Raw genomic sequence first — 12,147 nt, 5'->3', positions numbered from 1 at the left:
TTTTCCAGCTTCCAAATGCTCCACTTAGTTTACGATTTTTTTTCTCTGCTGCTATCATATATTCTGTACTATAAATATCTAAGTATACTGTATTCATTTGTACAATATATAATTATGCAATATAGATCTAATTGTATTATGCACTTTCCATTGCACATATATTCTACAACAGTGCTGAAGTTAGGAGTAGGGGCAGTAAAATGTGTGCATTGTGTATCTGTGCATCAGCCTTTCCGGTGCCCAGTCTGTGTATTATGTTACAGGTATGTAAGTACCAGAAAAGCTGAGACACATATTCTGCAGAATGTGACATGGAGGCAGCCATTTCTATGAGCCACTACTCTATGAACTGATTTATTCTCTTTTGCCCAAACCCTTTAAAAATATGAGCATTTCCAATTATTTGATATTTTTTGCTCTTTTCATTTTCCATTCGTTTCTTTTAAAATATATATTTGCTATTAATGCCACCATTCAGTGATGTTTATAAACTGCTTTTGATACATAGAGCCAGAAAATGAACTACTATAGAGAACTTCTCTCAGGTCCCTTTGATGCCAAGCTTGGAGTACAAAACCACAACACAAATCTATTGCAACAGCAAATTTTGCTTACCCAACATTGAAGCTGAATGAAGTTGGGCAGTGTTTTAAAATGCTATGTTTGAAAATTACGGAATTCTCTATATTTGCATTTTTCATCCAAACTTACCAAACATTGCCACAAAAATGTAGGAGTACACAGGATGCAGTAGGACCTGAGTACCTTTCATGGTCTGGTGTTTTCTAAGTCCCCTTAGGCACGTGGTAGCCATTACATAACATTTATGCTGCTGCCGTGAATGGGTCATCAGTGACTGTACTGATTATGAGAGTTTGTGCGTCCTTCCCAAATATGGTCTTGTGCAATAGTTCTGCGTAGGCTAGCCAAGGAATAAAGAGAACTTGAACATTTGAGAAGCAGGGAGACAAGGAAACACTGGTACTTTTTACTGATATTAAAAATAATGTGCATCTCATTTTGCATGGTTTACACAATGACTTAATTCTTTGGGGTTTTTTTCCCTGAAGATCTGTGCATGAATTTTCTGGGAAGTAAAGACATCTACGAGTCTTAAGGTTTTATATTATTTTAGTACCACTTCAGGGTGCTTTGACAGTACTCGGTGTTACATAATATTGTTTTATTTGCTTTAATTCTATTACAAATGGATTGTTATTAAATTCTGCTGGTAATGAAGATATTAATTATTGATTGGTACTACATTGGCCTACAGTTTTATATCCTTTGCATGGATTGTAAAAGGCAGAGTGAATGACAGTCCCGGACATGTCCATGGCTTCAAAGTGATTTGCAAGGAACAGCTCATTACGATTTGGATGATCAGTGAAATTAATACCATGATAATATTCTGGATGTGTTGGAGTGAACTGATTCCAGGCTTTGAATGAGTTGCATCAGAGAGGAATATGTGTTTCTATGATCTGTTCTAATGCCTTGAAACACATGTACCACTAAGATGAACATAGTTTCTTCTAATCTTCACTTAGTCCGTGAAGGGAAAAAAGCATATGATGCTTGATTAGTCCATTTTAAACTCTTCTCCCATCAAACTAGTTATATTCAGTAGGGATACTAAAACTCACAGTTTTTCTTTCAATGGGAAATTCTTGTTTATCACTGCTGTGGACTATCACAATGACCTCATGCACAAACTGTGCCGTGAGTCACCAAAGACAGTCCTTTTAAAAGGGCAAGAACACTCAGATATCTACCTATAGCTGAAAAAAGAAGCACTGTCAGTGACCAAACTTCTCCTACGTTTGTTTCCATTTCAACAAGAAAGCAAACACTTCTGGTGTTTACTATCTGGGCTTTGCATCACCTTTTCAGTTAATGACAATGGCATCCTGGCGAAATTGCCTGCATGTGGCAGTAAAGATTACTGTTGCTTTCACTTACAGTGGCCCAAGGCTTTGCTATCTTAGCGTCACCAGAACCACCTATCCTGTGCATCTCAGTATGACCCCTTTGTTCTCATGCCAACATTGTTCTTTAGCTTAAATAACCTCTCTCCCTGATGTTTGTTTTCCTCTGATGTATTTTTTAGACCACAGTGCTATTCCATCATAGTTTCCTTGCTGGAAAACCTTACACTTTTTATCCTGAGTGTCACTGAGGATGGTGCGGGGTGGTGCAGAGTGACTGTTTGCAGGCAGAACCTGCGGGAGGATTTTTGTTGAGGCCAAATTCCTCCTGGGACACAGAGAAGCACATGGCATGTGTTAGGCAGAATGTAGCCATTGTTCCTCACCCAAGCTCAGAGTTGTGGAGAATTGCTGCGGGGAATAACATGTGATCTCCTAGTGGTTTTTGGACAGCTAGAAATTTACTGTTCCATTCACTATGTACTTGGGGAGCTACAGTTGGGCTGTAAAGCATGGTAGAGTGAAAGACGATACAACATGAAGAAACATGTTCTACTTTTCTGACACTTGTTCACATGTGCATCTTTTTTTCAGTGCTCAGTAAGCTTTGTCTCTCTTTTGTTTTAAAAGCTTTTCTGAGAATCAGACTCTCTTTTCTACAGAGAATTGGGCAGAGAAAAATCCCAATAAAATGAACAGTGCATTTCAATGGCCTGCTTGATGGGATTTGAGACTTGTGTATTTAAAAGTTACGTCTTGGCATAGCTTGCTCTTTTAAAACATACAACACAAGCTGTATGTCAGCAAAATTACTAAAACTATCTGCACAGAGAAGACTTTTCTCCCTGAATAATAATCAGTAATTATTTTTAAATGACAAACTAATATAAATTATTACTAAATAGCTGAACTATTTCCTTGGCATTGAAAACTTAACCAAAATGGACAATTCTCGAAAGTGCTGCAGAGCAGTGCCAGCCCTGAAAGGTTTTTATTACTAAGATTATGACTGGAATATTTTCCACAATTCCTCCCTTCAGTTTTAGTACCTTAATACTTAGCAACTACCACTAAAATTTTCAACCATTGCCCTCCTCACTGTCAGACCTTGGTGCCAGATATGTCTTCTGACAGTCCCTTCCTGTAAAGAAACCACATGGGGGAGAAAGTGAAAGGGGAAAAAGCCTGCAATGTGGACATTTGCTTTTATGCAATGTAGGCATAGTGCCAGCATAGAGTTATACCCAACCGTTCCTGCAGCTCTGCCACAGAGGTAACCTACCCTTAGGGAGCACTGGAGTTAGGGAGCCAATAGCCTGCATCTCTGTGCCAACTCCAGGCCCTTGGCGCGTTCTTTCATCCCACAAGTCCAACAACAGTGATGGATATTTCTACAGGGTCTTAAGGGCTCTGGAAGCGGAGTCTCATTGCTCCCCCAGGGTTGTGCAGGGATGGAAGAAATTATCTGCATCCTCCTTCCACCCCTATCTTGTGCAGCCTTCTCCCTGGAGATTGGCTTTATTGCTACAGGATGCTGTTTGTCCTTCCACAATTTTCACGGAGTTGGAAAACTCCGTTTGCATAGACTGCACAGATTTGAAGCCACAGCAGTGAGGAATGGCAGTAACTGAACTGTAGCTGAAATGTCAGTTTCTTTACCTAGACATTGCTTTTATTTACAATGCATAGATTTTGGGTTTGCTACTTCTATTTTTACCTTTCTGTAGAAGCTCTTCAGCTGCAAGGTGAGCCTTTAGCAGCTTGTGATCAGGTTAATCTTAATCTGAGCTGCCCTTGTAGCTTGTGAGGCTGCTGGAGGGTGTTGTCAGCTGGCTCCCAGTACTGCTTCCAGGGAGTAGTCATCTCTCTGCCGGTTACACACTGAGCATCCATCCCTGCATAGCTCAGGCCTAGCCTAAAACATTACTTTCTTTGAGAAGTAAATGAATTAAATACTTTCAAAGACAGTGATCCACTCTAGAATTTTAGGATTGGGATTTTGAATTCCTCTGTTTGAGTTTAAATGAAGATTTATTTAAACTCCTCCATAAAGAGCCTGCTACTCTCCATTCCTGTCTAGCCTCTGTGGGTGATGGGTGTTCATGGGAGAAGAAGCCATGCAAGTGGCGTTTGTGGCCAAATGACTGTTCCCTGACTCCCCAGGGTAAGAAGCCCACATTGTGTATATTTTTGTGGATTGGTGCTATGAAGCTCTTTTCCTGGGCTCATTTTAGCCATGCGTTTGCTGTTCCACTGGTTGCCTGTGGGAGCAGCAACTCCATGAAGAAAACCGATTGCACTTTAGAATTTGCTGCCTATATATCCGGCTCTTCCACATTAAAAGTCCTGTTTGGGAAAAGGCTTTTAGATTTGCAGAACCAACTTCGTTTTCTTCACACTGCTTCTGATTAAGTATTATGCAAGGTAAATTGTATTCAGGAACCCGTGCCTTTGTAGTCTTCGTATTAAGCTCAACTGGCACATCTTTGGTTGCATTATTTTTATCAGATTTGCGCATTTGTTGACACGCAATAAACAATTCTGCCATGCTTAAAAGAAAAATTCAGCTTTTCCACAGCTGTGTTCACTTCACAGAAGGGGAAATGTCGATGAGTAAAACAGCAAATGTAGGTAGTCAGTTTTCAGAGGCGAGCATCCTGGGATGTAGCACTAGACCCAGACATTGAATTACTACTAGAAATGAGCTGGGAAGTAAGTTTACATGCATTCATGAGATAGTAGTATTTTTTCTCTGAGGACAGGCAGATGACTTTTTGGTTGAATTCTTCTAGTTTTAAATACATTCAATTATACCATTATTATCCTTAAAGAAATTAGGCAACATTTGTGTTACCACACAGTTAAGTACTAGAGGAGAGGATCATTGCACAAAGGCTTGACTTATTTATTATTTTTTTGATCTGTTTATTTTGTTGCGTAGTCCTATCCATTAGGCTTTTTTAGGGAGAGTTATATTTTACAGATTCCTCTTTTAGAATTTTAATTTCATTCACTTATTTGGAAGATAGTGTACAGACTCTGAGAAATGAGCAATGCAAATTTTTGCTATTGACAATTGTTTTTTGATAAGTAATGATTTCTTAAACAGTCCAGCATGTTTGTGGTAAGGTTCCATGTCCATGTAGAGAATAAACCCTCAGCCTTCCTTCTTTTTCTTCAAGACTGAATAAAGGTTGCTGAAATTGCTGTGCCAGCTCTGCATAAAAAGCAAAGGTGGAGATTTGGAGGAGCTCACATTGTTCCAGGGTCTACAGTGAAGAAAAAGCACTCTTCCTGGATGTTAATTACGTAAAAAGAGGGCAATGAAGCGTGTAGTCCCTAAGTGAGCTGAAATGCTGAGACTGAAATATCTGAGATCATGGTGCATCCACCCACCTTTGCTTTCAGACAGGCGACTTGGGTACCAGTGTGTTCGTCTGAGGCAGAAGGGATCTCAGCACAGGGCCTGGGGCCTCAGTCAAGCCTGCATTATTATCTGTGAGCACAGGACAGTCACCAGTTTGAAGTTAGATCAGTAAGTCTATTCCATATTGAAGGCATAAATGAGCAATAGGAACATTTGCTACCTCAAAATCTTTTCCTTGGCTGATTCCTAACGTATGAATGAGGCTAGTTTCTGCTTCTTACATGGGAAGGATCCAATTATAAGCAAGCCAAAATATCTGAAGGATTCATGTGTAAAGTATTTTAATGAGTAGAGGAAGATATTTACTCTTCGTTATCAAAATTCAAATAAAAGCAATGTAAGTCTAAACATTTTAGTAGTCCAAAACAATACTTTTTATCCATTCATTTTCCAGGCCTATGAATCCAAATAAAACCTTTGTCAAGGTTTTTCAACATTTTCCACTTCTTAACTGGGATTGACCAAACCTTAATTTGCAAAGTTTGTGTTTTCTTATTAAATATTTTATAGTTTTTAATTTGGCTACCAAGTAAGATTTATCTAATGTCTGTAATTTCTGGGAATTTAATTCTGTTATCAATATTCATGCTTCCTTGGGGGGAAAACGAATATACATGCACTGAACTATAACCTGTTCTACAGCTTATTCAAGCTGTTACTTACATACCATATTGCAAAGCATCTGAAAAGAAAACAATGCATTTCAACAAATTATCTATTTATCAGACATTTCTATCAACTGCAAGTGTGTAGTGAGACGGTACATTAGTGTTTTAATATATCATAAAGACAGACAATGTTTGAAAGTACATGTTAATCTACATTTTTAGGAATTACAAATAAGACAACTATGTGCACAGTAGTTTAAAATGCAGTGAACTTCTCTTCTAGTTGCATTGACAATACCAGTTCCTTACACAGTTGAATCTGGTTAAAAGCTCTATTCCGAGTGTAATAAATGTGACACCACAGGTACAACATTGACAACAGAGATTAAGGCTCTGTTCTGATGATTGTTTATTTCTCTGTGCATACCTCCCCTCCACTCCCCTCTTCTCCCAGCCCTTTTCCCCCCAGTACAACCCTTTTTTTTTCATACAGAATGAAAATCTCATTGGCTCCAGAGTATTCAGGAAAAAAAATTTAAGATACAAGATTTTAGTCTAAAAGTAATGAAATGTGCAATGAATTATAGATTCACAGCCAATACCTGGCACTTATAAAGCTGTTTTAATTTTTAAATTATTATTATTGTTATTTGGGTATGTCAGAAGAAACCAGTATCCACATCCCATGGTGCTAAACACTCAAAACCAGGTAGCACACAGAGGGTAGAGTCCAGGACTGGAGATAATAGAGACTGATTTGGTCTCAGCAGTCGTTGTGAATTTGAGGAAGAACAATCATCTCTATATTTGAGATACAGAAGGTGAGGCACAGAAAACACAAATGCCTTGCTCAGAAACACACAGCGAACCAGTGGTAGACTTTGGGTCTGTTGACTCCCCAGTCACATTTATTTGTTGGCCTCTTAAACAACGAAGAGAAGATCTTCTGAGATGCACAACACAGGCCTCATATCATAGGGGAATCAGTGTCAAATGCACACAGCCTGATTCTGCGCTACCTTTTGGCATCTGTAGTCATGTTTACTTCATAAAGAGGGCCTAAAATACCCTCTGAACAAAGTTGATTTGGTGTCAATACATGTAGTTTAATAGAGAATCAGGCTCACAGCAATTACTCTGTTGCATGCTGAGACTAGAATTAACTGTTTTATTTGCTAATGAATTAAGGCTGATTCCTGTTTATATTAAGGCCTCTGTATCCTTCCATGATAGTATAATTGTACCTCAGTGCAAGTAAGACTTAGGCTTTAGAAAAACTTAAACTTTTATTTCCCTTCAAAGTTAATGGTTTTAGTTGCCCTAAATGTATAAAGTAAGTGGAACCAAGCAACCTGTCTCCATACTATAAAATATTTGAAAAAGGATTGTAAAAGAACATAAAAGTAACCTGAGAGAAAACCAACATATGCTTGTTAAAGAAGAAAATTAGATTAGATAGACTTGTTGCCTGGTCTTGAAAAAGGAGAATTGTACATGATAACACACCTTTATATGAAGATAACTGGCTTGATGTTTGGTGGTTATGAGTATGCCAGATAAATTGTAGATGTTTATCAACTCTGGAGATCAAGTAATCTTTTATACTACTACAATAAAATAGAAATAGATTTATTTGGTATTTAAGTGCTAGACCTAGTTGCCATAAAGCTAGAGTGTGTTATATTCAGAGGAATAGGAAGATGAGACTCCAAGCTCAGTAAAATGCTACATGATCACAGATTTCTCCTATTGCTGTTATTAAAAGCTATTATGGGTTTCTTTCTTGGAATAGGAGTTCTCTAACTTTGCTCTCTGTAGCCAAGCATTATTTTAGAAATTCTTTTCTCTCCAAATGCTCTATTCATAACAGTTTTTGTTTAAAATCTTCCTTTTTTAGATAACAGTTTAACATTTGCCTGCTAAGAATAAAACTGTCCTTGCCCTATTCAAATTTAAGGCCTGGGTTCCCATGGGTTGCAGCACTTTTAAACTTCTTTCACTTCTAGTTAGAAGTAGGTTTATTTTTTAAAGCTAATATGGAATTTGTTTGTGTAAATTAACGTAATTCCATAGGCATCAGTGTGACAATGATTACCCAGCTGAGGATCTGGCCACTGAAATGTAACTCCAGTGGTTGGAAAAACTGTTTTGTATACAAGTCAAATAACAGCTGGATCATATGTGATGTTATGTTTAGTTTCATTGGCAATTCAGAAAATATTTAGTAATAAATTCCACGGTTTCTATTCCCTATTTTTGTATACAAATAAATCATCTTTTCTTAAACATTCTGTTTTTAGTAAGGCTTGTATTCATTGTCATATCAAAAGTGTTTTCTATTGGAGCAATCTTTCAGTTTGCTTTCCTTAGTTATCTTTATTACCAAATTCTACAGCATTCTAAACTTTAATGGTTATTAGCAACCCTGCACTTGAGTAAAGAATCCCATTAAAAAAGTATAAGGTATAATATTTTCTTGTCCAAAGCTAAGGCAGGATGAACAATAGTAATGAGCTCATCTGATCCTCACCTAACGAGATGTTGATTTTAAACAGTATTCAAAATACAAAGCCCAAGAGAGGATGTTGTCACGATGATTATTGCGCTTTCTCAATGTCTTGCTATAGAATTAGTTTTCCCTTTAGCAATATATAATTTCTTTTCCTGAAGACCACACAAAGTTATTGTACTCTGTAAAGAAAAAAAGCACTTAAAGTGTTATGGATTATAACCTAGACAGAAGGATACAAAACCAAATTACTGTTCTATGATTCAGCTATGTCATGATCTAATATTGTTTCAAAATTATTTTTCTGTCATTTAGATTGGCATCATCTTCTAAACACCCCATGGGCTCTTTGGCATGCTACAAACTCAGCAGATGCACTGTCTTCTGGGCTTTACAGCTTCTTCTGATGAATGTACAACATTCGGAACAAAGCCACTCTTGACACCTTCCCATCCATCTTGTATTGAGATTTCTCCATTTTTTACAAGTTCATAGATGTCTCGTGTAAGAATTGTAAAGGACTCTTCAACATTTGTGGCATCTTTTGCTGAAGTTTCTATGTATTTCATACCACAGTCAGATGACAGTTTTTCAGCTTCTTCTCTTGTAACCTCACGCTGCGACACTAAGTCACATTTGTGTCCTACTAACAGGAACACAATCTGAAAGGGCTGCACGTGCATTTTTGCTTCCTCTAGCCAGTCCTTCACATGTTCAAAAGATCGTCGATTTGTGATGTCAAACACTAGTAAGCCACCCACAGAATTGCGATAATAAGAGCGTGTTATTGATCTATGAAGGGGAAATAAAAGGAAAAAGGAAAATTAAAATGCATTTTCACTTTATTCAAAGGTGATTACTTTTCCATATGGCAATATGTTTTTATCTTTTACAAGTTTTATTAAATAAGTTTACTTTTTAAAAGCTGACTGAAATTTATTAATTTATCTACTAGATTACTGTTTTTTTCTTACATTCAAAATTCACTTTCTAAACATTCCTGAACCCGACACCTCTAGGGCAAATATTGAATGCTGAATTATTCTGCAAAGTGGTCTTTATTAGCAAACTGTGGGACATGTTCAGAGAAGAAAAGATATATACTTCTGATGTCAAGTCTGAGTCCTTCAGCTTCATATAAACATGCACTTCACTTTGTTATAATCAATTATTTCAAACTGAAATATGTACACATATGTCAAGAAACCTGGAGCCTAAACTTGCCAATATACAGGCATATCCTTTTGCATTCCTTGCAGAAACATTCTTTAAAAGAAAGGTTATATAGATAACCGTAACTTTTTGTGCTTGCAGAAGTCAACAGGTAACAGGCAGAGAAAGGAAACTCCCTGAACAAAACTGTCCAAAAATTTTGAGTGAGCTGGGCAAACACACACTTATTACAGGCAAGGGACACATCTGCCTCCAGCATCTCTCTCACAGAGGTTCAAAAGCTCTTTATATTTTATACATTTACATTTTTTTAGCATGAGGGCTGGCAAGAGATATTTTCTAATTTTGAGCCCTCTTAAGCTCCAGAACATTCACTGGAAGGAATTTTGGAAGACAGAAACTCTTATTTTGGTTGAAAATTTTTTCATGTGCTCTAAATTTAAAAAAAAAAAAAAAATGGGGAGGGAGAGAGAGAGAAAAATATAGGAACTAAAAAATTATTTAAATTCTCTAATCATGAGCAGTAGGGGAGAAAGAAGGTGAGAGGAGACATTTTAAAGGAAGTGACAGCCTACCAAAGAGTGGACACAAGCACTTGTTGCTGGCATAAATATAGAGCTAGTGTATACAGAAGTATTCTGCAAATGAAATGAGATGCACAATATCTAAACAGTCATTATTTGAAATCATAACGTAAGCTAAGAATGAATTCCATTTTATCTCACGATTATGAAGAGGATGCAGCCTCGAAACTTTCGGAAGGAGGATGAACTGTTCACAGTAGCACATCTTTCTATAACAGTAGCTCCCTCCAATTCTCAGCTCATCGCATTTCACAGAGTTTTTGATAACAATTTGAACACAGAGGTATAATTAGCAGCAATAGTCCTATTACAGATAGGTAAGTGCACAGATAAATAAGGCTTCGATTTCTTGGCATATCTAAATTCATTTAGCCACAGCAAAGAGCATTTGAAATGGTTTTATTTAGATAAGAGGGAGGGACTGTTTCTCCTAATGCTTAGAAAGATCTTTTCTATGTTCCCAGCAATAGACTCCATGCACTGTCTCTCTGAATGTGAAGACAACAGGATCTTAACCTCAGATTAATTCAAATAGCCTGGATATGAAAAATGGCACACTGTTCCCCAAAATTACTCAAGACCATAAATGAGGGGTGTCACATTTTGTGAAGTATTAAATATAGGTGCCATAAGGATCTGCTTCTGGCTTTCGTAACCATTTTTTTCCCTTTAGAGTGTCTGCAAACACAAATGAAGGCATAAAATAATTTATGTAGTTCTAGTCAGAGCAAATGTGGGTGACAAAAATGGGATTTGATTTGGAGAAGTGAAAGCTAATACAACGTACTTTCATAAAAAAGAAAACCCAAACGAAAAACTGAAACAACCCTCCCCCCGCTCCAAACCTTGAAAACAAAGAAATGCATTAGCCAGGAAAGAAAGTAGGTTAGTATTGAAAATGCAATGCCTCATCTGCCAAGCATTTCTATATAAGAAGATGTTATATCATGTATCTATGAACTGGAGTACTGAAACAGCCCTCTGTGTGTTTTTGGATGCTTATACACAGCAGTCAGTACCCTCATCTGTTGTAAGTCCCTTCTGCAGAGATGTGCTAATTTACAGTAGCTGATGATCTAAGTCATTATATTGAATTATGTGTATGTATTGCATACACATAATGTATTAATTATTTAATTATTTAATGCCGATGACTAAAAAGTATTCTGTAACTTTGTACTGTACATCACAAAAACTGGGTAAATATATTGGAGGCACAACAGTCATTTTTTCTGTACTTCTGGTACGTATAATTTGAAACTAGTTTTCTCATTACCAAAAAGGAGATTCAACAGTAACTCAAGAAAAAAGCAATACAAAATTTTTAAAGACACATTGATGCATACAGTATCATGTTATGTGGTTTTCTAAAATCTGAGAAAAGGATCATAGAACTACAGAATCATTTAGGCTGGGAAAAATCTTTACGATCATTGACTATGATTGTTAATTCAGTGCTGCACAGTTCACCACTGAACCACTTCCTTGAGCTGACACACCTACATTTCTTAAATAACTCCAGGGATGGTGATGCCACCACGCCCCACACAACCTGTCCCAGTGCTTTTACACTTCATGAGTCAGCAGTGCCCTGGCAGCCAGGAGGGCCAACCCTGTCCTGGGGGCACCAGGCACAGCATCACCAGCCGGGCAAGGGAAGGGATTGTCCCGCTCTGCTCTGCACTGGGGCGGCCTCACCTCGAGTGCTGGGGGCAGTTTTGGGTGCCACAATGTAAGACAGACATTAAACTATTGGAGAGTGTCCAAAGGAGGGCAACGAAGATGGGGAAGGGCCCTGAGGGGAAGCCATACAAGGAGTGGCTGAGGTCACTTGGTGTGTTCAGCCTGGAGAAGAGGAGGCTGAGGGGAGACCTCACTGCAGTTACAACTTCCTTGTGAGGGGAAGAGGAGGGGCAGG

At 37.8% G+C, this 12,147-nt stretch overlaps 1 protein-coding gene across 1 annotated transcript in view; it reads right to left on the bottom strand.

The window, feature by feature from the left end:
- Nucleotides 1–5,619: 5,619 nt before the first annotated feature.
- Nucleotides 5,620–12,147, bottom strand: part of RAB39A (RAB39A, member RAS oncogene family) — a 10,172-nt gene continuing 3,644 nt past the window's right edge. Inside the window, exon 3 of the mRNA XM_017729519.1 lies at nucleotides 5,620–9,264. Coding sequence (XP_017585008.1) covers nucleotides 8,838–9,264 — 427 coding nt within the window. The 3' untranslated portion in view covers nucleotides 5,620–8,837. The remainder of the gene's footprint in view (nucleotides 9,265–12,147) is intronic.

The sequence above is a fragment of the Corvus brachyrhynchos genome, unplaced genomic scaffold (genome assembly GCF_000691975.1).
Source record: "Corvus brachyrhynchos isolate BGI_N302 unplaced genomic scaffold, ASM69197v1 scaffold253, whole genome shotgun sequence".
NCBI classification, from domain to species: Eukaryota; Metazoa; Chordata; class Aves; order Passeriformes; family Corvidae; genus Corvus; species Corvus brachyrhynchos.
Note: the sequence above shows the minus strand (reverse complement) of the source record. Positions and strands in the feature narration are given on the sequence as shown.